Source organism: Thermobia domestica, chromosome 8 (genome assembly GCF_964235325.1).
Source record: "Thermobia domestica chromosome 8, izTheDome1.hap1.1, whole genome shotgun sequence".
Lineage (NCBI taxonomy): Eukaryota > Metazoa > Arthropoda > Insecta > Zygentoma > Lepismatidae > Thermobia > Thermobia domestica.
The window spans coordinates 251,522,996-251,546,071 of record NC_137461.1 but is presented as its reverse complement, the minus strand read 5'-3'; the positions used below and the strand labels follow the sequence as shown (position 1 = coordinate 251,546,071).

The 23,076-nt window shown below is 36.6% G+C and overlaps 1 protein-coding gene across 1 annotated transcript in view; it reads left to right on the top strand.

The window, feature by feature from the left end:
• The window catches only part of LOC145693537 (protein cereblon-like), a 41,199-nt gene that overhangs the window by 3,667 nt on the left and 14,456 nt on the right, over positions 1-23,076 (top strand). The window contains exons 2-4 of the mRNA XM_081769616.1: positions 3,736-3,941; positions 7,408-7,487; positions 22,777-22,874. Of these exons, the coding sequence (XP_081625742.1) occupies positions 3,736-3,941; positions 7,408-7,487; positions 22,777-22,874 (384 nt within the window). The remainder of the gene's footprint in view (positions 1-3,735; positions 3,942-7,407; positions 7,488-22,776; positions 22,875-23,076) is intronic.

Genomic DNA, 23,076 nt, shown 5'->3' with positions numbered 1-23,076 from the left:
AAAAATAAACGGTTAGGCTTAAACAAATGATCGAAGATATTTATGCAAAAAAAAAAAAGGTGTATTCTTCCGAATTTTATACTAGCGGGACAAAGCGCCACTGCAAATTGTAGTAAGTTTGCTTTGTTGTGAACACCGTGTGCTTGGGTTTTCTCGGGGTTGTCTCGTTTCCTCCCACTTTCTTCATTCCACAATTTCATTCATTTCTCATTATCACCGTCTTTAGCCTTGTTGGCGTAATCATTGGACGTAAAACTTCAGGATTTTGTAAGTAGTAGTATGCAGAAACTTTTCCAACAGCCTTCGTATTCATTCATACATGTCATCACCAGATATGGCTATAAATATTTCTTTTAAATTGTCAGTTGCGTTACAAACTCATATTCTGTATGGAGAGGTTTCGCTATCCACCATGAACTGTGATGGCCGGAATATGAGGGTGCAAGAGGCTCTGAGGTGGGCGCAACGGGTGTATCTCATGTTGACTAGTGTAGATATTTTGAAAAAGGGTATAGATATAATTAATTAAATGCAGATTTTTAACTTTCGAATATCAGAATTGTGATGAATTTGTTCTGTTATTCTGAAAGGTGTCATATTTCCTTTCTTTTGCTTTTTTTATTGTTTAACGTGTCTGTCACTTGCAGAAATTATTTCCTCACATGTATCTTCCGGAGCCAAGTACTGAATTTTCCAGTTTATTTTCCAGATTGTGATGTCCATAAACTTAACGTTTGCCATAAAATATGTTTTATAATATCCACTGTGAAATATGTTTTAAATCAACCTTCGCAACTACAATCCTTACTTTTCTAAGTTTGATTCGTAGATTGCGTATACTTGTTAAGTGGAATTTTCATTAATACCTTATACCGATACTTCGCAGCATGCTCCATCATCTTTCTTAGTTGCAGTCGTTAAGCAAGTTTAATATAGACGTGATGTTAGGACTGTGACATAGTGAATTTCATTAATTAGTTACCAGTAACGTTCCCTTAGCATGAGGTTTACGAATCGGTAGCACAATTGTAGAGCTCTCACCTCTGGCTTGCATGCAGGTCATGTGAGTTCGAGTGGATAACTGAATTTGTTCTTCCGGGATTCTTTGATTTCCTCATATATTCTTACGTATCCCACCAGTTCTTCTGTAATCCTTCACTAGTCATCCATCTCCGTTAGACTAAAGGGCATATCGTGGGGCTTAAGTGAGATTTTACTTCATTTTTTTCATTTAGTATGTAATTATCAGCTCCAAACGATTGTGTACTAAAAGTAGTTTGGAATTATACGTAGAATTGTTTTCAGCTCTTGTTTTAGATAATATGTCGATGATTGTTGGCATTGTTTCCAATAGCAAATTTGCTTTCCGATTTTTTTTTTCCTTCCTCCTTCACGTTTTTTCGTTTATTCTTTGCAGATGAAAGGATTTTCTCTATTTTTTGTCATATTTCAGCGTGTTTGGACACTGTCCAATTTATGAAATATGCTAAGATCCTATTTTCAACAAAAAGCATAGCTCAGAATTTGTATAAGTGGATATGTTAATTTTGGAAATAGTTCTTACTTTTCAGATCTGAAAACTGTTGGGCAAAATGTGCTTTTGTATGTGATACTTGCGGTTACCAAGTAAATAAGAGTCAGTATGTGCAAATAAGATATAAATTTGTGATAGTTTGTTTAAGATTACAGAAGAATTATGAATATATAAAGAAGTATTAGTTAAGATAATGATTTCGGATGCGAATGTGAATTCAGTGAAGATTATAGATGTAATAGAAGAGAGATACGGTGAAGATTAAGTATAACGGGATATAGAGTTTCTTTTGCGTTAGGAGTTCTGGCTTGGTAGTAGTAATATCCTTTGTGGTGTACGAATTGAGTTTGATAATCTTATTTAAAAGCTAACAAAAACTATCTCCGATATACGAAATTTTGAGAGTTGAGTTTAAACAATTGTTAAAAATACAAAAAATGAGACCTTGGATATCGTCATGGAGTATAACAAACCATGCGTCAGGAACACTGCTGTAAGTTCGTCAACTATAGCTGACGGAGATCTGTGGTATATGAGTGTTGGCGCAATATTGGATAATACATTTTTATTCGGCAAGAAATCAGGTGATTGCGCCGGAAAGGAAAGAAGTGAAATATCTTATCCTTTCAGGAAATGTAGGACGTGTACCACATTCGGCCGCGAAATATTTTGAGCCTGCAGTAAAGGGAACAGAGGAAGTCTAGTGGCTAGCATGCGCATCTTCAATGCACTGAGCTCCGAGTTTGGTTTCCACTTTAAACTTAGATCCACGTCTCATATTGTCTTGGTGCTGAAAAGGACGCTAAACCTAATTGCAGCAAATCGTTATACCGTTGGCTTACTCATTTCACTGAGGAGACAGGGAATCCAATTGACTGCATGTTTGGTTTATCTAGAAAATGCAGATCGAGAACGGCCTGGAATACTATGATACTCAATTCTGTCTTATTGTTCAAACCTTTGCAATATGTTACAGATGGTTCTTCTTATTGATAAAAATGTCTCAGAATCTCTACCTCAGAGTTCCTATCCTCGTTCCTGTAAAAATGAATTAAATTCGTTTTCTCTGTGCATGACTGGAGCTGTATAATATTTCCCTTTCTAATTATATTGGTCCCTCCCGTTGCTCTAGTGACTAGCGCGTGTGTCTTGGATGACGTGATCTTGGGTTCGATTGCTGGTGGGAGTGCACAAAAACTTAATTTTACGATCATTGATTTTAATCATTCATTTCCTTTAGCCAAAAAGGCATGATTGTGGACCGTTAAATTAAAAAAAATATATCATGTCAGTTTCTAATTGTAGACACCAGCGCCTTCCAGAAATATATTCTATGTTTTTGCCTCTATTTCTTCTTAACCTTAACATAGTAAGTTCTAAGATATGTATATAACTGAAGTTTTTCCCGGCTGTTAGAAAGTCTAGACCTGACTAAATCAATGTGTTATTAGTAACCTGCACCTCGAAACACTTTAGAGCACTGAGTTTAATTTACCTATTGCAATACAAGCCTGTAATTATAAAAAACATAAATTAATGATTTTAGTGAAACATAAAAAAATGATACGTTAAACTATCAATAACTGAGTTAAAAGAAAATAAAATCTTACAATATAAGACGGGACTTAGAGTAACGTGAAATCAAAATCACATACACTCATATCGGAGCCAGGGATCACTCTTATTTTGCAGTTGAGAATACAAGTGAAACTTCATTAGTTATGAATTTCTTAAGTTTTCTAGAGGGACTAATAAAAAATCATAAAGATCTCTTTCAATTGAAAATTATTGTTAACCTTGGTACTAAAAGTACCATATAGATTTTCCACCTTATTATTATTATTATTATTATTATTATTATTATTATTATTATTATTATTATTATTATTATTATTATTATTATTATTATTATTATTATTTTAATTTTTGTAATGGCAACTTAGCAGGCTCCATATTCACTTTGCTTTCCTAACAGCAAAATTAAAGGTATAATCTGTAAACGTAAAATTATTTTTGATTGAATTTCGCCTTTACAAATTTAAGCAAAAAATTAATTAGTTGGATTTTATGATTGTCTTGTTTCTATTATGAGATTAACTATGGAAGTTAATAGGCATCGAGAAAGTGAATAACCTCCTGAGAAGTAGTTCCCATGCAGTAGCGTCTTTACTTCCGTCTTTACACACACTTTCGTCTTGCAGATCATTTGTTGTGTGGGCAATGTGGCGCTGGTATCGCAGACACAAGTTACCTGCTCCAAACTAAGATCAGCCCGTTGGCTCTTTTGCATAGGAATTATACATTATTTGAGGATAATAAAGTGGGTGTACAAGTCGTAGAAAATCCTCTCGGAATCAAATTTCAAATCATTGTAGTTGAAAAAGCTGGTTGCACTGGAGTGAACAATGTAAGTATAAGACGTTTGTGTAATGTAACGAGGCAAATAATATATATCTTTCTAAGCTCTTGTTATCGTCTGCCTTTGAGATACCAATCTTTCTGATAGACGTGGGAACATTTACGTTTCGGGTACTGCACTTTGTGTGTTCTTGCTTGTATTTCCTATTTTGTACTGTTAGTTCATGGGTGAAGGAAATTCTATAATGTGTTAAAAGCACTTCGTGTGAGTAATTGATTAGTGTATTGTATTCCATATGGGCACTCTAGTTTTTCGGTCTTGATTCATCATCGGGAAAAAAAGTGGGAGCTCCAGTTTATAGTAGTGATCGAGAACTACTGTGCTGACCTCGTATCATGCATTTGAATGTGTGACATCAAGCCTTCCGTACTTCTTTGTGGGCTATAATATCAGGAAGCTAAAAAGGTTCTAAACTAGTATTTCCAATTGATACTCAGTGACGTCATAGGTTGCTGCACCCTTTCCCTGTAAACTCATGGAGAGGAGGAGTACCAAGGAACCCGGCCTTGACAAATAACAGTAGTGACAAGCAAACAAGAAATATTACGTTGTCGATTGTTCTGCAGCCATACTATACGTGGATCCATTATTACGAGTACACTACCAATACTTGCTTGGGTACACTTCCCACACTTACTTGTTCCATTCACCTACCTTATCTCTTCCTCTCCTTTGCTCTAGTGTTTCTTTCTGCTGTTTTTCACTTGGTAAAGTAGTTTTCTTACACCGTACATTATCCAGTTGCAAATGACTCTTCTAAGCTATCTTTAAAATATTAATTTTCATCCGTAGCTAAAATTGTATTTGGCTTTAAAATCTCAACTTGAAGAATTGTATCTTTATGAAACCATGCAGATAGAAAAGAAAACTGCACAAACTGTGTTGAAGAATTCAGTATTTGTCGTATATCTTTGGAATTCCTTGTACTCTGCTGAAGCAGCTGATAGAGAGATATGTGTCAGTTCGGCTCTTAATATGGGTATTTTTAATTTGTTTCAATAAATAGTGTTAAGGCTACTTTCCCTTCTACCCAACATACAAGACGTGTGTTTATGTTTTTTAATCGTTTATTTATTATTAGTGTGAGCTGTTAAGTATTATTACAAGAAACTGCTCTTTCGTGATACTTCTTGTCTGGTGTGGGAAATCATCGTTCATCTAATTGTTTCTTATAGGCAAGTAATCTAAATTGATATCACGGAAACTGATGTATGCAGTTTACATGTTAGATGCGTGCTTTTTTGATTGAGTATAATAAACTTGTCGATTCTGGTTATGTAATGGCTCCTTAAAATGCCATTTTTTTTTTTTTAGCAGAATTCTTCAATCCTGCTGCCATGATACTTGCTAATTGTTGGGCTAAGCAGTGTTGAAGTATTCACGTTCCCACTCCAACAAAAACATACATAGAGATGTTAAGTATAGAAATAGCAGGCCCACGGCTTTCCCCTCTATCTTGTAAACTGGGACTGACCTTTTGTTAAAGTACGTGCTAATTGTTTTTGTGGTTTTGGTTATTGTCTGTGAATCTTTGCAAATGATTTTGATAAGAGTAACTGTAATATTTCATGTGTTTAAGCTGTGCTTTTTAAATAGAAACAGTGATATGTGTAACGTCATGGGCCTTGGTTTTTTTTTTTTTTTTTTTTTTTCCTTTGAATAATTAACTCTGGCGCAAATTGGAGCATGATGTAATGTTTTTGATACAAATGTAGTAAACAATATCTTAGTTAACTATTCAGGGTAGTTAATAATCTGAATCACTGATATCCGGTTAAACGGAAAAGTCCACATATTCAGATAGAAAATGTGTGGATAATCCCAAAATTGACATGTTGTGCCACGTTGTGTGCTAGTGTCCCATGTATTGTTTGTGTCCCATTCTAACGATGTGGCTTTGAGTTAACAGCATTTTCTATCACTCTTTTTTTATAGAATTATCTTTCACGTTTGTTTTGATAATTCTGTTTTATTTAAATAACAAGTATTACCAATCGTCACAGTAAATAGTGAGATATTTAATTTGGAACTTATTCATTCACGTAAATACAGGATGTTACAAAGATTTGTCACAAAATTTTTGGAATAGATTCATCACATCAAAATAAGGAAAAAAAGTTGATATGGACCGTGGTCGGAAGTTCATAGTTTCATAGTTATAGGGTGCCGAAAACGTGAAAAAATGAACTTTAAAGGTCCTAGTTCCACTACTATAGGACCAATCGTAGTCATGTCAAGACATCACTGAAGAACTAGTATGTGAACTATCCAAATATCCATGTTTAAAAATGCTCCAGCACTTGCACACCAATTTTTAGAGAGGCTGTTTGGAAGTACTTGATCACTCTCCACCTACCTCTCTAAAAGTTGGTGTGCAAGTTCTGGAGTATTCTTAAACATGAATATTTGGATAGTTCACGTACCAGTTTCTCGATGATGTCTTGACCCAGCTACGATAGGCCTCATAGTAGTGAAGCTATAAACTTGTTTTCAGCACCCTGTAACTCCGAAACTATTTCTCTTTTGAGCACAGGTCCATACGAACTTCTTTTCTTATTTTGATGTGTTACCAAATCGTCGTGACACATTTTGTAACACCCTATATATTTTTTCTTCACAAAATAAGGTTGGACTTGTACTTTGTATAAAGCAAAAATTACCTTGTCCATACGCGCTTAAGGTGCCGAGAGTTCCTGGTTCGAACCCAGGCCCAGATTTATGTTGGATAAAATCATATCTGAGTTTTCTCAGGCTCTCCCGTTTGTTGCACATTGCCATTTCCACCAGTTCTTTAATAGCCGTTCATTTTCATTAATCATGTGGCTCCTTTAGCTAAAGGACATAATCTTAATGATTAAAAGATTTTTTTTTTTTTCGCAGTTTCATTCAATTCATTAAATAGTTGTTTATAGTCTAATTTTTGCTGTCGTTTCTGGAAATTCTCAAGAAAGAAAGAAAAAAAAGTGCTGCTAGTAATACGATAAATAGAAATTGAATAAGCATGTATGTACAGAAGCACGTTAGTAATAATAATAACTTACAGCTTTTCGTACGGATTTCCACAGTGTAGATGTCTTAATCTATTATCGCTTTTCTCTTGAATAACCCATGAAAATAGCTACAAATCACTTGATTTTATACTCGCATAAGTATTTATCATTTACCATACACAAGCCTTTTTTCTCTCTTAGCTTGGTTTGGAAATATTTTGTGATGGTTGTGTAATATTTTTTAAATTGCAAAGAATAACAAGGTGAATGTTTGGTTTGTATAAAATACAGATCTTTAAGTAGCTTGTTTTAAGAAGAGGCCTTACCGTCTCGTATTTATGTATTTTAAGCATATAAAAAGTATATGAGAAAAAGTTTCAAAATCATGGCAAATTTATGGTCTTCATTGTCCTTTTTAAAGTTTATCTTAATTACTTAACTACGTTCATTTCTTTTGTTTTTAGTGGCACTCTGAAGATTCGTGGTTTCCTGGTTATTCGTGGAAAATCTGTATATGCTCTCACTGTGGACACCACTTAGGATGGTATGTAATAGAAAATAATGTTACAAGATAATGGTGTTAAGTAATCATGTAAGTGCTGAGCATACTACACTGTTAAAAGCTGCCGGTTGTCCTAGTGATTTGATGCCAAAGAGTTATTTAGGTTGAAAATCGGTTAAAACAAATGTCAGGGGCTGTGTTTTATTAATATTTTAAATTTAATTCAAGGATTACAAAAAAGCTCTGTGTATACAAATTGCAACTCTCACAAATAATAATAATAATAATAAAGTGGGCAGGGTCATTATGTCTGTCTCTCGTCTGTTTTGATGATAGGTATTGAATTATGCGTGAAATATATTAGTGTTTTGTAGTGTATGAGAAAGTCACGAAGGTAATATATTGTCATATGTTGACATAGTTTTCCACTGAGTGTGAAAATGATAAAATGAAATTTTTACACAACTACTTTTACCTTCTCTTCCTCTTTTCTCCGAATTTTTAAGGATCGTAGATAAGAGTAGACGATTTTTATCCATTGCATTAAGGGTTCTTACAGAAGAATAAGTACTGAAGTTTGCTATTTCATATTTTTGACTGAAACAGCAGTAAGGTATGAAACCCTCATATGAACCTGCATGTAAGAGAATGAGACGGCTGCCCTTTTCAAGAGGTGTTTTTGTTGTGCCTGCAATTATATCATCCACCCACCCCTGCAACCTAGTATGATTTGCATTAACTCATGTTTCATTTATCCACACGACGTTTTCTCCATGCTCTTGTAAAATGTCCCGCAAAAACTCATCTTTAGGCAACATCTGTTCTTTCCAAACTTTTTACCCAGAATATTTTTTTCACTTGAACCCAAGATACAAACGATAAATTAGTTTTACCCCCATCGAACAAACCACTATCTTTAAATGAAACAAGTAGTTTTTTTCCGGGTGGGAAATTATTTTCGCTGGTAGTAGTCATAACGATGCCGGCGGATGGCATATTTTTGAAATGCATCCAGATTTGTCACTCTTGAAGGTCTTTTTTAATTTTTTCTCGGAATTCTTAACACCCCTGAAGGCTCACTCAAATTTTCCGGGCACTTTTCTTTAGTTATCCATATCACTGGTTGTTCCGATATGCAGAGCTGCAGACACTCTCTGCACAACATTAGAAAGTGAAAGTAATGGCCCTCCATTTTCCCTTTCTGCCTCAAAATATTCTCGCAAATTATACACAAGTCCCCGAGATTGACCATTTAAAAAAACACGTTTCTCTTTTCTGGTTGCAGATGTCATTTTCTCTCAGGTTTATGTTTATACAAATCAACAACAAAAATAAAATAACTCACCCACACAACACGCCAATTATGCAATTAACCTTTAGTTGACTCAGGCTGTTTCTCAAAGTGAGGCACTAGATATCGAAGTTTTTATTATTATTTATTTATTTCAGTTTTCATAGAGTTCTTTTCAAATTTCAGTAGTGCATTCCGCAGTTGGTCTAGATATGAAACAGAAAGCAAGAGGTATCAGTTATGATCATTGAAGAACCATTGCCTAAGGCAACAAACACATTTGCAACACACTTGATAGAACAAAGTCATTGTTTCACTTCCGCACTTTCTAATTTCCTCTCAAGTGCCTGCTCTGTAAAGTAGAGATGGTTCAGAAATCTGATAGACCCACCGTATTAGACGAAACAAAGTGTTCTCTCTCAAATAGTTGCATTTACGTCATAAAATAACCCAGTCTGCAAGGATTTTTTTTTTCAACAAAGAAACCATATTTCCGACGCCGTTATAGCTTTTAGCTAAACCGCAGCGCATATGTTAACTAGCGAATGAGGCCAGGAACACAGACTATCAAAAAGAAATAATAATAAGGAAAATGCATTTAGACCGAAATAATTGTATAGAAATAGGTGGTATCCAGGGTCTTACCTCAAGTTTTAACTTCGAGGTAAGGTTCTTGATATCATCTATTTCTGTCACCTATATCTATAAAATTACTTTTAATATTCTATATAATATTGAGTTTGTAGGTCGACAAGACTAGTACACTACCTTTAACTGCGCAGGCACGAGCATCAGTGGTTGTGGGCCTACCTCTTCCAGCCTTTTTCTTCAATTTGCTCAACATAATATAATGATTGGTACATCCTGGGAAATTCTGTTGAGCGTTTAACTGGATTTGGAGTTCCCGTTTGACAAAAATTTAGTATCTTTGTATTCTGATTTTTCACTTAGAATATTACCCGAATGTTTGATGTGTCAGTATGTTATACAGGATGTCTATCGGTCACGAAATCAGAAAACGGTCATGAAAGTCACGAAATTTAGCTTTTGGGTCACGATTTTTTTTTAACTGTGTACAGATTGGAAGATTTTGTTCTATAAAACGTCAAAATTCACCATCAAAAATGTCTATGGTCGGCTTTAGACGCTACCAAATCGCAAGCAAAGTACGTTTCTATAGCATGGATGAAAATTCGGCCTAATTCGCACCCAAATTCGCTCTTGAAAATGTTAGAAAATCTTATGATTTGGTAAAGAAAAGGTCACGAAATTTCATTTTGGAATTTTAGTAGACACCCTGTTATATGTTGAAATATGAAGGCTGTGCATAGTGTAAAATACTTTCAAACACAAAAATAGCATTATAAATAACGATTATTTAAAAAACAGTACTTGCTGTGTAACATATTCTGACAACATGGATGTTGGAGTATGCGAGGAACTTCTTGACTATTAAAGATACAAAATTCCAAACCTTGCATCCCTATCTGCCGCTCTTGTTTAGGACATCATTCGACATATTTAACCCAGTAGATACATTCAGTCGAAAAGGTAACAGCTTTTTCGGGCCAGCGATACTGAATGAAGTTTTTGCGGGGTTTTTCTTATTCACACCAGGTAAATGGCATGTCCTAGGTTACTTTCTCGGGTAATGTGATTGCGAGGAACGTCATCCCTCATACGTGACAGACTAAAATGGCCGTAGATGCCGAAAACCCAGAAATGTAATTCCTACATGATATTTCAGTTATCTTTGGAACCATTATCAACTGCAGATGTGACGCAAACCGGAATCAGTGTATAATTACATTAGTATACCACTCCAAGCAAATAGAAAAATTAGCACCGAGTATTCTGTGTAACACTCCTGTCAGTTCTGTTCTACATTTCTGACATTTTATGTAAAACAATTCTATTGCCATCTCTTTTTTTAAACTATTTCCTTATAACCGACCACTGTTAGTTGCATGGGGTAAATTATATTTATTCTACAGTTTTTCAAGCTCTAGAACAGGTTTAATCTACTAACAGTGGCTGGTATTTGCCTGATGTGAATGAGGAAAATCCAGAAGAAACTTAATATGGCTGACCTGCAAGGCTTTTTCATCTTTTTGACCGAGTATCCTCACCGGGTGTATCATGTTGAATGATGTCCTAAACAGGAGCGACAGTTGCGGGTGCAAGATGAGATTTTTGAGTTTTAATACGGTGTACTTAAGAGCACAGTTTGATAACTATTAGATATACAGACATATACAGCTTACGTGAAAGACTTCATAATTTTAACTATTCTTAGCAATTAGCATGATAAATCATAGCTATATGAATAGTGAAATATTATATACCGTATAAACTCCTTAAAACTGCAAAATTCACGTTGATTATTATTATACGTGTTGTTATACAAGTATTATTTTGTAGAAATATGGAAGCCACATTATAATAGCTTCATTTCTTTAATTCATATTCGAAATTTTCAATTGAACAATATAAACATTGAAGGTTAGGTTAATTAAGATATGTTTCACGTCGAGAATGGCCTGAAACAAGTAGATGCGTTGTCGCCATTATTATTCAACTTTATTCATGAGTACGCTATAAGGAAAATCAAAGACAGCAGCCAGGGCCTAGGGCCGAATAGTACTTACTAGTGCTGTCGAAATCGGTTTTTGAAAAAACCGAAAACCGGTTTTTGAAAAAAATGAAATTTCATAAAACCGAAATGTCGGTTTTCAAAACCGCATTTGCGGTTTCGGTTTTGAAAACCGCTTTTGCGGTTTCGGTTTTGAAAACCGATTTTCTCAAAAACCGAAAACTGCAGAAGTCTCAAAAATTCGATAGCACTATTATCAAGTAACGACGAGGAAACAGCAAAGAATCTTTCCCATCTTCGGCTCACAGTTGCCAGATGGAGGGAAATTTCCCCCGGCGTAGGGAAAAAATGCTCAAAATTTGCAGAGGTGAAAGAAGATATTTTTTCTTAAAACGTCTTAACGTGTAGGGAAATTCTTGTTTAGTATTCTTTTACAATTGGCAGAATAAAAAAAATAAGTTGCAGTTTCTCACAAAGAGGCACGGCTATCGTTATTGGGAAGTAAAAAGATATAGAATAAAATATGATCGGTGTTCCCTTCACGTATGAACTATTGCAGGTGTCTGGGATTTGCGATAGAAACCAGTCAACACATGCAAAACCACAACATTCACATTTATCGGAGTGGCAACAAATCAACAATAAAATTGTGTATTGCGATCTAATTTTTTTTCTTTTCTTTTTTTTTAAGAAAGGGAGGTGGTGTTTTTTTGTTAACAAAAGAAAGAGTGGCAGTACTATTTAGAAACAAAGTGAAAGAGTAATGATAATATAAAAGATCTCAGTCTAAGTGGATGAGATTTCAAATAAGGATTTCATGGGTTGCAGGTGTAGTGATCTTAAATAGGGATATACCTTATTTTCTATTTAGCTTAGTGTTGTCATATTACCCGATTTTTGCAGGTACCACCCTATTGTCAGGTTCTATATTTGTCCCTCGCTATCTTAATCACGAAAAACCACCCGTTTTTTGGGATTGGAGAAAAATTTAAGACGACTTAGTGAATAAAGTGTTGGTATATTCAACGTAAACCGCTACATCTTTGACAATCTTAATCGCGATTGAGTTAAATTTGGACTTGCGCTCAGGCTCAGGCTGTGAGCTATCTGAGCAGTGCGCGGGTGTAAGGCCATTCGCTAATAAGAGATCTGCTCTAATGCACAATAGTTTTCTTTGTGTAATTCATGTGTTTTTAATGTAATGTATTGGAGGTTCTATACGAATGAATATTCTTTTGTAGATGTTGTGACAAACATACTTGAATTATTCATGCCTTCATAAGCTACAAGAATGCCGAACGACAATTTCAAGTGTAACTTTAACGACACTTATAGAAGCGAATTTACGTATGTTAGCCAGGGCAGAACTCAGTTTGAAGCAAAATGTACACTCTGGAAAACTTAGTTTCGTTTGAAAAGTAGGCTGCAGGAAAGCAAAGTGGACCCCACCTGATTTTTATATATTTTGTAAACTAGATCACGAGGAACACGAATCTGGAGTTTTGACATTCCGACTTCCGGAGCTCGAGATATTAAAACTAAGTTTAATATAGATATATTCTCTATACGAAACATACGATGTCCTGTGAGATATATAAAGGTAACCAAGAAAGTTCTGTCGCTTTTTGTGGAGGTCTGTGTTCAATTGATCCTTACACCGTGAGTTGAATGCGAATGGAGAAAAGGCGAAGGTCAGATGTCGGTGTGGGTATATCCAACATTCTACCTGCTTGTGGCAGTTCAGTTACAACATGAACTTGTGTAAGGACATAGTGAATATGGAACCTCCACAGAGCGTCATAAGGGCGTGTATGTTGTACGAGTTCAAACTTGGATCAAACGCCACTGCAGTGGGGCGGAAGATATCTCAGGCCTTTCGTGAGGGTGTCGTGATTACGCAGACAGTGCAAGGGTGGTTTAGAAAGTTTAAGGACGGTGACAAAACACTCACGAAAGACGCACCACCACGTGCCGGAAGACCAACACATGTACAAAATGAAGATCTTCAGGTAGCAATTGAGGCGAACAGTGGAGAGACCTGTGAGTAACTGGGGCTAACATTCAATATGAGTGGAGAAACCATCCGGCAGCACCTCTATCAACTTGGGAAACCCTACAATTTGAGTCTATTGGTCCCACATGAATTAACCCCGGGCCAGAAGACTACGCGTGCAGACACCTGTGTTTCTGTGCTGTCTCGTCTGAGGAAGAAACCATTTCTGGACAGGATGTTGACATGTGATGAGAAGCTCCATGGCGTCGTCATCATTGGTTAAAATCCCATGAACTGGTTCCAAAACAGCTGAAACCAGTAATGCAGCAGAAAGTCCTGCTGTGTGTTTGGTGGACTGCTCGCGACATCGTGCATCGGGAACTGCTACCGGCTGGTCAGAGCAGAACATTAATGCAACTGTCTACTGTCAGCAGTTGAGCCGTGTTCAAGAAAAACTCAAAACCCTGGAGCCAGCACTTCTCAATCGCTAAGGGGTTCTCCCGTTACGGGACAACGCTTAGCCCCACATGATTAGAGTGACCCGGGACACTATCCTACGCCTTAAATGGGAAACACTATTGCAACCGCCATACTCCCTGGACAATGCACCGTCCGATTATCCCTGAACCATTTCTTGGACACTCACATTAGAGAACTAAAGTTCAACTCCGTAGTAAAGATGCAAAATGCACTTGATACCTTCTTTGCTTCACGGCAAACCAAGTTCTACTGCGAAGGAATCCATGGCCATCCCGAACGTTTTCAGAAGGTCGTTGATACTGATGGGTATTATTTTTGATCTTCCAGGTACATCTTAGGCAGGGGTGTAGCCACGGGGGGCCCATCGGGGCCAGGCTTCCCAAATGATTTCCTGGCCCCCCTAATGACCAGGTGTTAAAACATCATCGTGAGATTACTTCGCTTCAGTCATTTAAAAATAACAATGTTTACATATAATTAATAATTTACGGTAAAATAGTATGGAAAAATAGTATTTTACCATACCGATCACAAAATAGTATGGTATTTCTTCCTTATAGCGATCCGAAAATAGTATGGTATACTTTTTGTGACAGTAGATTACACAATTTACGGCGATTTGTATTTGACACTTTGAAGACATACGTTTTGACAAGGTACTATAAATTCTATAAAATGAAATGAAATCTTTGAGTTTAACGTCCCACGCCCATGCCGGTTAGGCCAAAGGAGACGGTGATTATGAGAAATGAATGAAATGGTGGAATGAAGAAAGTGGGAGGAAACGGAACCCCGAGAAAACCCATGAGCACGGTTGTTTGTCCACCACAAAATCCACACGGCGCGAGCTGGGATCGAACCAGAGACCCCAAGCACCGGAGGTGAACGCTCTACCACTGAGCATTTGCGGTTTTCAGAAAACCCGTTTTCTCAAAAACCGAAAACCGCAAATGTCACAAAAATTCAACAGCACTAGTACTTACGGACTTTTTTGTCAAGTGTGCATTTTGACTTTCCTTGCCTTCTGCTGATAGCGGCATTCTTCACTAGTGCTGCTGTCGGTGTGATAAGACAGTGTTACAACTAGAGGGAAGAAACGATCTTGAAAGGCTTGACTTCACTAACCGTTCATCCTACTTTATTTTACTTCACAACAACGAATTTCCAGTTGCATTTGTGAACAAAACACCTCCTAGAATACGACGTCATTACTTAATAGTTTGTCCCCCTTCTGCTCAAAAACACAGACCGCTCTTTGTTATGTGTTACGGTACACTAAAGAACTAACTATTCCCAGAATTTCAGATTTTTTATCCAGGCCCATTGCAGATATAGGACAGTGAAAAATGTCAAATTGGCATATTTCCCCATTTTTCTTTATTTTTTTTTATTTTTTATTTTTTATTTTTTTATAAGGCTTTTGGGAGCAGCTACAGGTCCGTAAATTTTTGTGTACTAACTTATGACTCCGGACTATATGCACACACAAATTCAGACCTCTACGTCAGTTGTTTCCTTTTCCCAAACATGTCTTCAATGTCCAAAAACGTTGTTACTGTAGGTCCTGAATTCACCCCTTTTCAAGTGGTTTTAGGCAAAAATGTTAAGAGATCAAAGTTTTAACTCTGCACGAGTTGGAGACGTCCAGCAATTTTCTATTTGGTAGGACAAATGCGTGCTGAGATATTCAAAACAATGTAAACGCCTAAAATCGATAAAACGCAAAATGGCGGCAGTCGCTGCGTCGCCATGAGATGTTGTAAAATAATAATAATAATAATTAATTGTGATTTTGAAATACCCTGATAAAGGATAAACATTCATAAAAAATTAATTTTTTTCAAGCGGCACATTCTTGATCACTTAGAATTGATTGACTCATAGAAGTTCGTCGGGATCGTAATACTGCACATTATGATGGATGCATTAAAATATGAAATAATACTATCGACAAAGTGGCTGGTTTCAAATATCTAGGATGAATATTAATATATTCACGAAGAAATTAAATGTAGACTAAAAGCAGGGAATTCGTGCTGTTAATCAGTGCAGAATCTTTTGTTGTCGCGAATTGTGTCGAGAAATTTGAAGCTCAAAATATATAAAACGATAATCATGCCTGTTGTTCTGTATGGTTGCGAAACATTGTCGCTTACTCTGAAGGAAGAACGCAGACAAAATATTTACAGAGAGAGAGAGAGAGAGAGTAAGAACAAGATCCTAAGACTTAATATTCAGACCCAAGAGGGACGGGAATGAGGAATAGCGGAAACTTCATGTCTATGAACTGCACAGTTTATACCGTTCACCAAACATTGGTAGGGTCATTAAGTTTAGGAGGCTCAGGTGGGCAGGTCAGGAACCCAGAATGGAAAAAAGTAGGAACGCTTTTTGGAAATCCAATCGGAAAATGGCCATTAGGAAGACGTAGGCAGAGATGGGAGGACAAACATTAAGACTGGATCCAGTTGGCTAAGGACAGAAACCAGTGGAGAACTTCTGTGAATGCGGCATTGACCCTGCGGGCTCCATAGGCCATATAGTTAGTTGCTTAGGGTTTTCCTCATTATAAAATACTGCATTGTTTAGCCGCCTGTCTATTGATCTCACATAATGACGTCATGTTCTGCTTCTATTTTTAAACTTCGTTTTTATTCTAACCACCGATTGTTTGCATTGTCAGATTTGTTGTGTGTAATGATACGATGCAGAGCATGAAATGTTCATTTGCGAAAAAGGAAAATCCACAGCGAAAATTATACCAATTCTTCCAGTACGTACTGCGTCATAATACGTTTTCGGCGGTTTGCAATTAAATAGCTTATTTTAAAAATTTGAAGGGAAAAAATTTTTCTGTTTCTTAATTTAACGTATTACGTTTATTCCCCTAAACTAAAGGAGACTAATAATGATAGAAATAATAGCATGAAGAAAGTGGGAGGAGGAAACGGGAGAAAACTCTCGCACACTGTGTTTGTCCACCACAAAGCCTACTTCGCACGAGCTCGGATTGGACCAAGGACTCCACATACCAGAGATGAAGTCTGTATTACTGAATCGTCGCGGCCCCATAGTAGCTTTTAAAAACAGCAATAGGCACAGGACAAATTTGATATTTTATATAGAGTTCACAAATACTTAAGAAATGGATGCTTCAACTATGGATCGTGCTGTATGAATTATGTAGTGAATAGCATCTCATATGTTGGTTTACCTTCCCTCTGGCTGCACTTTTCATTTTTTTAATTATTCCATTTCATTTAGGATGTCTCATTTAGCATAAATAGTATGGCCGTGGTACATTAAAACTACAACTTTTCTCTTATTATATGTTGAGTTGACTAGTAATACTATATTCTCGGAGATAAGAATAGTGGGAGTAATATCTACTGGTGCTTATTTCCGGCACCAAGCTAACAGCAAGCAATATAAGCCTCCTCTCAACGGTCTATGTGCAAAGATAGATTTGAAATTATATATATAAATGAAAGCATTCTTGGTGAGATCACATCACGGGAAAATGGTTCAACCACTTGAAATGAATTCTGAAATATCGTTAGTACTTACCTCGAGCTGATCTTTTATCGTATTACTTTTATTAAAGGGCGTCAACAACAACATTGGCAATATGGAAAAACCACTAAGAAAGCCGTAGGTACTCGAAGCGATACTTAAGAAGATTGAGAAATGCAGAAGGGTAAAAACAACGGAGGCTGAATAGTGAATTGAGAAGAGAAACTGACAGAGCCAGAGAGAAGTACACTCATGTCCAAAATTATTGTCGCATGTCTATAAATATGTTTTTCTAAGAGTATAATTTGATAACGAATCCGACCGGTATTTCTTATAATGTTAGTATCTGTATAATCGGCAAAGACATGTATGTGGTAAATTTCATGTCAAAAGAGCAGTAAATAAGAACAATAAAACAAAAGTAAAACTTTCTTGTCCATTTAGCAACATTTTGTTTTACTCATTCTAATTTTCGTGTTTATAATTCTTTTTCTATGAAATTTACCACAAATATACATTTCCCGATTATACACATAATATCAGTATTAAAAGTACCCTGCAAAATCATTATCAAATTATATTCTTACAAGAAGACAGTGATAGATATGCGACAATCATTTTAGACATGAGTGTACATGGAAGAGATACGCGAAGAAATAGCGGCAGATATGATCTGGTGTATCACGGAACACAGGAATTCGAAAGGAAAACTAACAATAATATACGCACGTTTGGAACTGAAGATCAGCAGGGTCACGTATCTTAAACCATCAGGGAGTTCATGAGATCTGGGAAAAATACATAAAAGATCTATATGACCAGAAGAACCACCCAAGAGATTTGCGATCGAAGCCGAAGAAGAGGGTGATAAGATGAAAGATCTGCTATATGAAAAGTGAAGTAAAAACGACCATCAAAGAGATGCAAAGGAAGGCGGCTATTGGGGACAACATACCGACAGATTTGCTCAAGGTAAAGGAGATAATTCAGTAAAAGTACTGACTTATTAACAAGATCCACTTGAATGGTGAGCGACCAAAATATTTTGTGTGTGTTACAATTCATTACGTAAGAAAAAGCAACCAAAGAAGTGCGATCATTAGTCTCATTTTCAACACAGGAAACATTATAGACAAATATCAATTTGGATTCCGGAAAGAAGGCGGCACCAGAGATGCTATTGTGTTGATGAGCATTATATCAGAACGAGTTCTTGGCGTAACGGAAGCGTTGTGTTTGTGCAGAAATCCGGGTCAACTGTAGGGATCGTAGGCTCGTTCGCAACATTTGCACGTACAAAAAGTAAAGCTGCATCTGAATCAAGAAAAAAACTAATAATGTAGTAATTGGAAAAGGAGTCAGATAAGTATCTTATGTCACGCCAGCTATCCAACGTTTTCAGTGAATACTTAATGAAATTAGAAGTTGAAAGATCATCAACAAGGTGAGGTATACAGATGACACTTTTGTTATAGCTAGAAGCATAGAACGACTAGAGGAGATTATGGATAAAACAGTGAACACTAGGAAACAGCATGGAACTGAAATCAGCATCGAAAAGCCTAAAAGCGTGAGGATAGTTTGTGGATCAGAGTAGAACAAAGAGAATTGGAAGAGGTTGATCATTTCAAATATCTGGGAACTTATTTTTTGACGAAGAGACATTTACTGCACCAAAGAGATCAGTTCAAGAATTGCCGTAGCTATTAACAAGAAAAGAACATCCCTAACTAGCAAGTGTAACACTGAACTAAAGAAGAAGCTGGGCAAGTGCTATATGTGGAGTACTGAACTGTATGGTTCGGAGACTTCGACATTACGGAAGTTCGAGAACTATTTTAGAGAAGTTTCAAGGTGGTGATAGAAAAGATAAAACGGACAGAGAGCTTAACAGCAGAAGAGAAGAGGGCGCTTTTAGCCAGAATTCTTCGAAAGAAGGCCAATCAGATTTGACACATCTTGCGAATAAATAAGTCTCCATAACGCCATGGAGGGAATGATGGAAGGTTAGCAAGGAGTAGGAATGACCTGGAAAATATATATATATATATTGGGAGTTGAAAGACGAAACTGAAGATCGAGAAACATGGAAGAAACAATTTCAGATACGAACCTAAGAATATGAAAAACGGGACACTCCTTGTAATCCCAGGACCTGTCGACAGACAGAATACTTAATTATAATGATGATAATCCTGAAAGGTGTAGAGGGGGTTTAGAATTTATGCCAAAATACAGTATCTCAAGGGAACTCTCGCAGCTTTAGAAAATTTCCGTTTTTTTTTAAAAAAAAAGGGGGGGGGGGGGTTAGTGGCATTTTCTATAAGTTATTTCTTCATATTGAAATTAACGTTGTTCCTTGTTTCTGATTGTTTCCGTAGTTCGTTCTCATGGGAAAACGACTGAAGAGTTTTAAACGGAATTTATTTAGTACCTATCTCAAGTTGGGCTTTTATCATGTCACTTTGAGTAAAGGACATCCTATGGGATTAGAAGGGCTCGAAATTTCTCCATAAAATGGTGTATATTATGGGGTTTTAATAGTGAATTTTCATTTATAAAGCTAACCAAGAAAGTTCTCTCGCTTTTTATGGAGGTCTGTGTTCAATTGGCCCTCAAACCGTGAGTTGAATGTGAATGGAGATAAGGCGAAGGTCAGTTGTTGGTGTGGGTATATGACCTCCACAGAGCGTCGTAAGGGTATGTATGCTTTACGAGTCAAACGCCGATGCAGCGAGGCGGAAGATATGCCAGGGCTTTGGTGAGGGTGTCGTGACTACGCTGACAGTGCAGTTGTGGTTTAACAAGATTAAGGACGGTGACGAAACACTCGAAGACGCACCTCGTGCCGGAAGACCAACACATGTACAAAATGAAGATCTTCAGGCAGCATTTGAGACGAACAGTGGCCAGACATTTGAAGAATTGGGACTACAATTCAGTGTGAGTGGAGAAACCATTCGGCAGCACCTCCATCAACTTGGGAAACACTACAAGTTGGGTCGATGTGTCCCACATGATTTGATTCCAGACCAAAAGGCAATACCAGTAGACATATATGTTTCTTTGTTGTCTCGTCTGAGGAAGGAGTCATTTCTGGACAGGGTATTGACATGTCATGAGAAGTGGGTCCTGTACGAAGCTCCACGGCGCCGTCATCATTAGTTAACATTCCATGAACTGGTTCCAAAACAGCTGAAACCAGCACTGTACCAGAAGAAGGTCCTCCTGTGTGTTTGGTGTACTGCTCGCGGCATCGTGTATCGGGAACTGGTACCAGCTGGTCAGAGCAACAATACAACTATATACTGTCAGCAGTTGAGCCGTGTTCAAGAAAAACTCAAAACTTTGGGACCAGCACTTCTGAATCGCAAAGGGGTCCTCCTGTTACAGGACAACACTAAGCCCCACGTGGCTAGGATGACCTGGGACACCATTTTACGCTGTGGATGGGAAACTTGCATCCGCCATACTCCCTGGACATTGCACCGGCCTATTATCACTTGTTCCATTCCTTGGACAATCACCTTAGAGGACGCCGGTTCAAATCCCTAGTAGAAGTGAAAAATGCACTTGATACCTTCTTCGCTTCACGGGCCACCAAGTTCTACCGCGATGAAATCTATGGCCTTCCAGAACGTTAGCAGAAGGTCGTCGATGTTGATGGGGACTATTTTTGATCTTCCAGGTGCGTCATAGGTGACATATCGATGTTCGAAGGTGGTGGGTGAAAAAGTGACAGAACTTATACCTTTATAAATGCGTATATTAAAAGGAAAAGAAGATACACATGTTTCTTATACACATTTTCTTTTGTGAAGAACCGACATTTCAGCTAATATTAAAGTTAGAAGGGCGTGAAGAACTAAAAATTGGAAAACTTGAATAAAGCGATAGATAGAATTAGGGTACTACCTATATAGAATGTTTTAAAAATGTGTCAATATTTTGGTAACAAATTCCTCACATAAAAATAAAAAAAACGTTCATATGGACCTGTGCTCAAAAGTGGATAGTTTTGGAGTTATAAGGTGCCGAAAACGTAAGAATGCTCCCGTACTTGCACCCATTTTTAGAGGTGGGTGTAGAGTGATCAAGTACTCCTAAATAGCTTCTCTAAAAATGATAGTGCAAGTACCGGAGGTTCTGAAAGATGTATATTTGGATAGTTCATATACTAGTTCGTCAGTGGTATCTTAACCCGACCACAATCGGTCCTATAGTAGTGGAACTGTGGACCTTTGAAGTTCATTTTTTTCACGTTTTCGGCACCCTATAACTACAAAACTATGCACTTCCGACCACATATCCATATGAACTTTTTTTTTTCTTTCTTATTTTGACGTGAGAAATCTATTTCCAAAATTTTAGTAACACCCTGTATAAGGACTGAGTAATTATATGTCATTACACAAATATTGAGTTGCATACGTCAATTAATATTTTTCCAGTATAACACATTCATAGTGTCAATGGACCCTATTTTTGTTAAAGTTATGAGTCAGGCGAAAGTTGAGTTCCCCATTGCGATTCTAATCCTTAATCCAGCGTTTCCCAACCGGTGTGCCGCGATGAAATCGAAACAAATTATTCTATAGAAACCAAATTGCAAGACATAGGGGAAAATGTATATTTGTATTTCACATTACTATGAACTTCTACTCTACTATAAATCTACAATTTTAAGTTTCATACTGTGTTACTTTTCTGTACATTTTTAATGTTAAAAAACGTATTTATCATTGTCATGAGCATTATTGCTTCTTTATTGTTACAGACTATTTCGTAACTTGAAATTTTAACAATTTTAACATATCATTCAATAAATTCAACAAAGAAAACATGCATTCAAATTACCTACATTTGTGTTTTAAAAGTATAGGAGATTTTTTTATTTGTTCGTTATTTAGTGATCTTCCCTTTTAGTGAAAGGTTAGATACAGTTTTCGAAAGAGAAAGTGGATTTTTAAAAAGAAATCACCTATATTTCATTGCAATTGTTTTCTATTTTAAAATTAGAATGAAAAATAAGCATAATGATTTACCACGGGGGAAAATCAGTGATCGAGCTTTCTTCTCTGTAAGAAGGAGATCAGTAATCACATAAAAATACCACGGTATTTTATATTTACAAATAATAATAGTATATGGGTGTGCCGCGAGAATTCGTTACACCTGTAGTGTGCCGCAACTTGAAAAAGGTTGGGAAACGCTGCCTTAATCTCTTGTACTGAGTCGCGCTTGCTGTCCGTTGCCTGCAGGGTGAACTAGTATACTAACAAGACTATAATAATTCCTGATTTTTAATAAGACGAATTCTGAAACTTCGTTGGTGTGGAGCAGTTTATCAGTTGGTGAAGTAATCGTTGTAATCAGTAAGATATTATATGTATGTATGTATCTATATAAAGCTATATTGTATAGATATTATTTCTTTAACTAATGCACTTGTCTTTCACAGGATTTTTGAACCTGAATCATCCGCTGTGGCTAGTCGAAACGCTCCATCTGAAAAGGGTTTCTATGCGTTAATAGTGGATAATATTTTGAGTGAAAGTTGTAAGTACTTTACTAGTAATGATAATAGTAATGTAAGGTACTACCATGAGCAAAATAAATGACGCGTCTCTTTATTTTGAAGTTTTTTGAAAATATCTCCGTTTTCTTTATATGTTCGAAATTTCGGAAGGTTTCCCCAGCAGGACAGGTTAATAGCAAACCCGTTTTTAATATTTGTGTTAGATATTAGCTTAAAATAAAG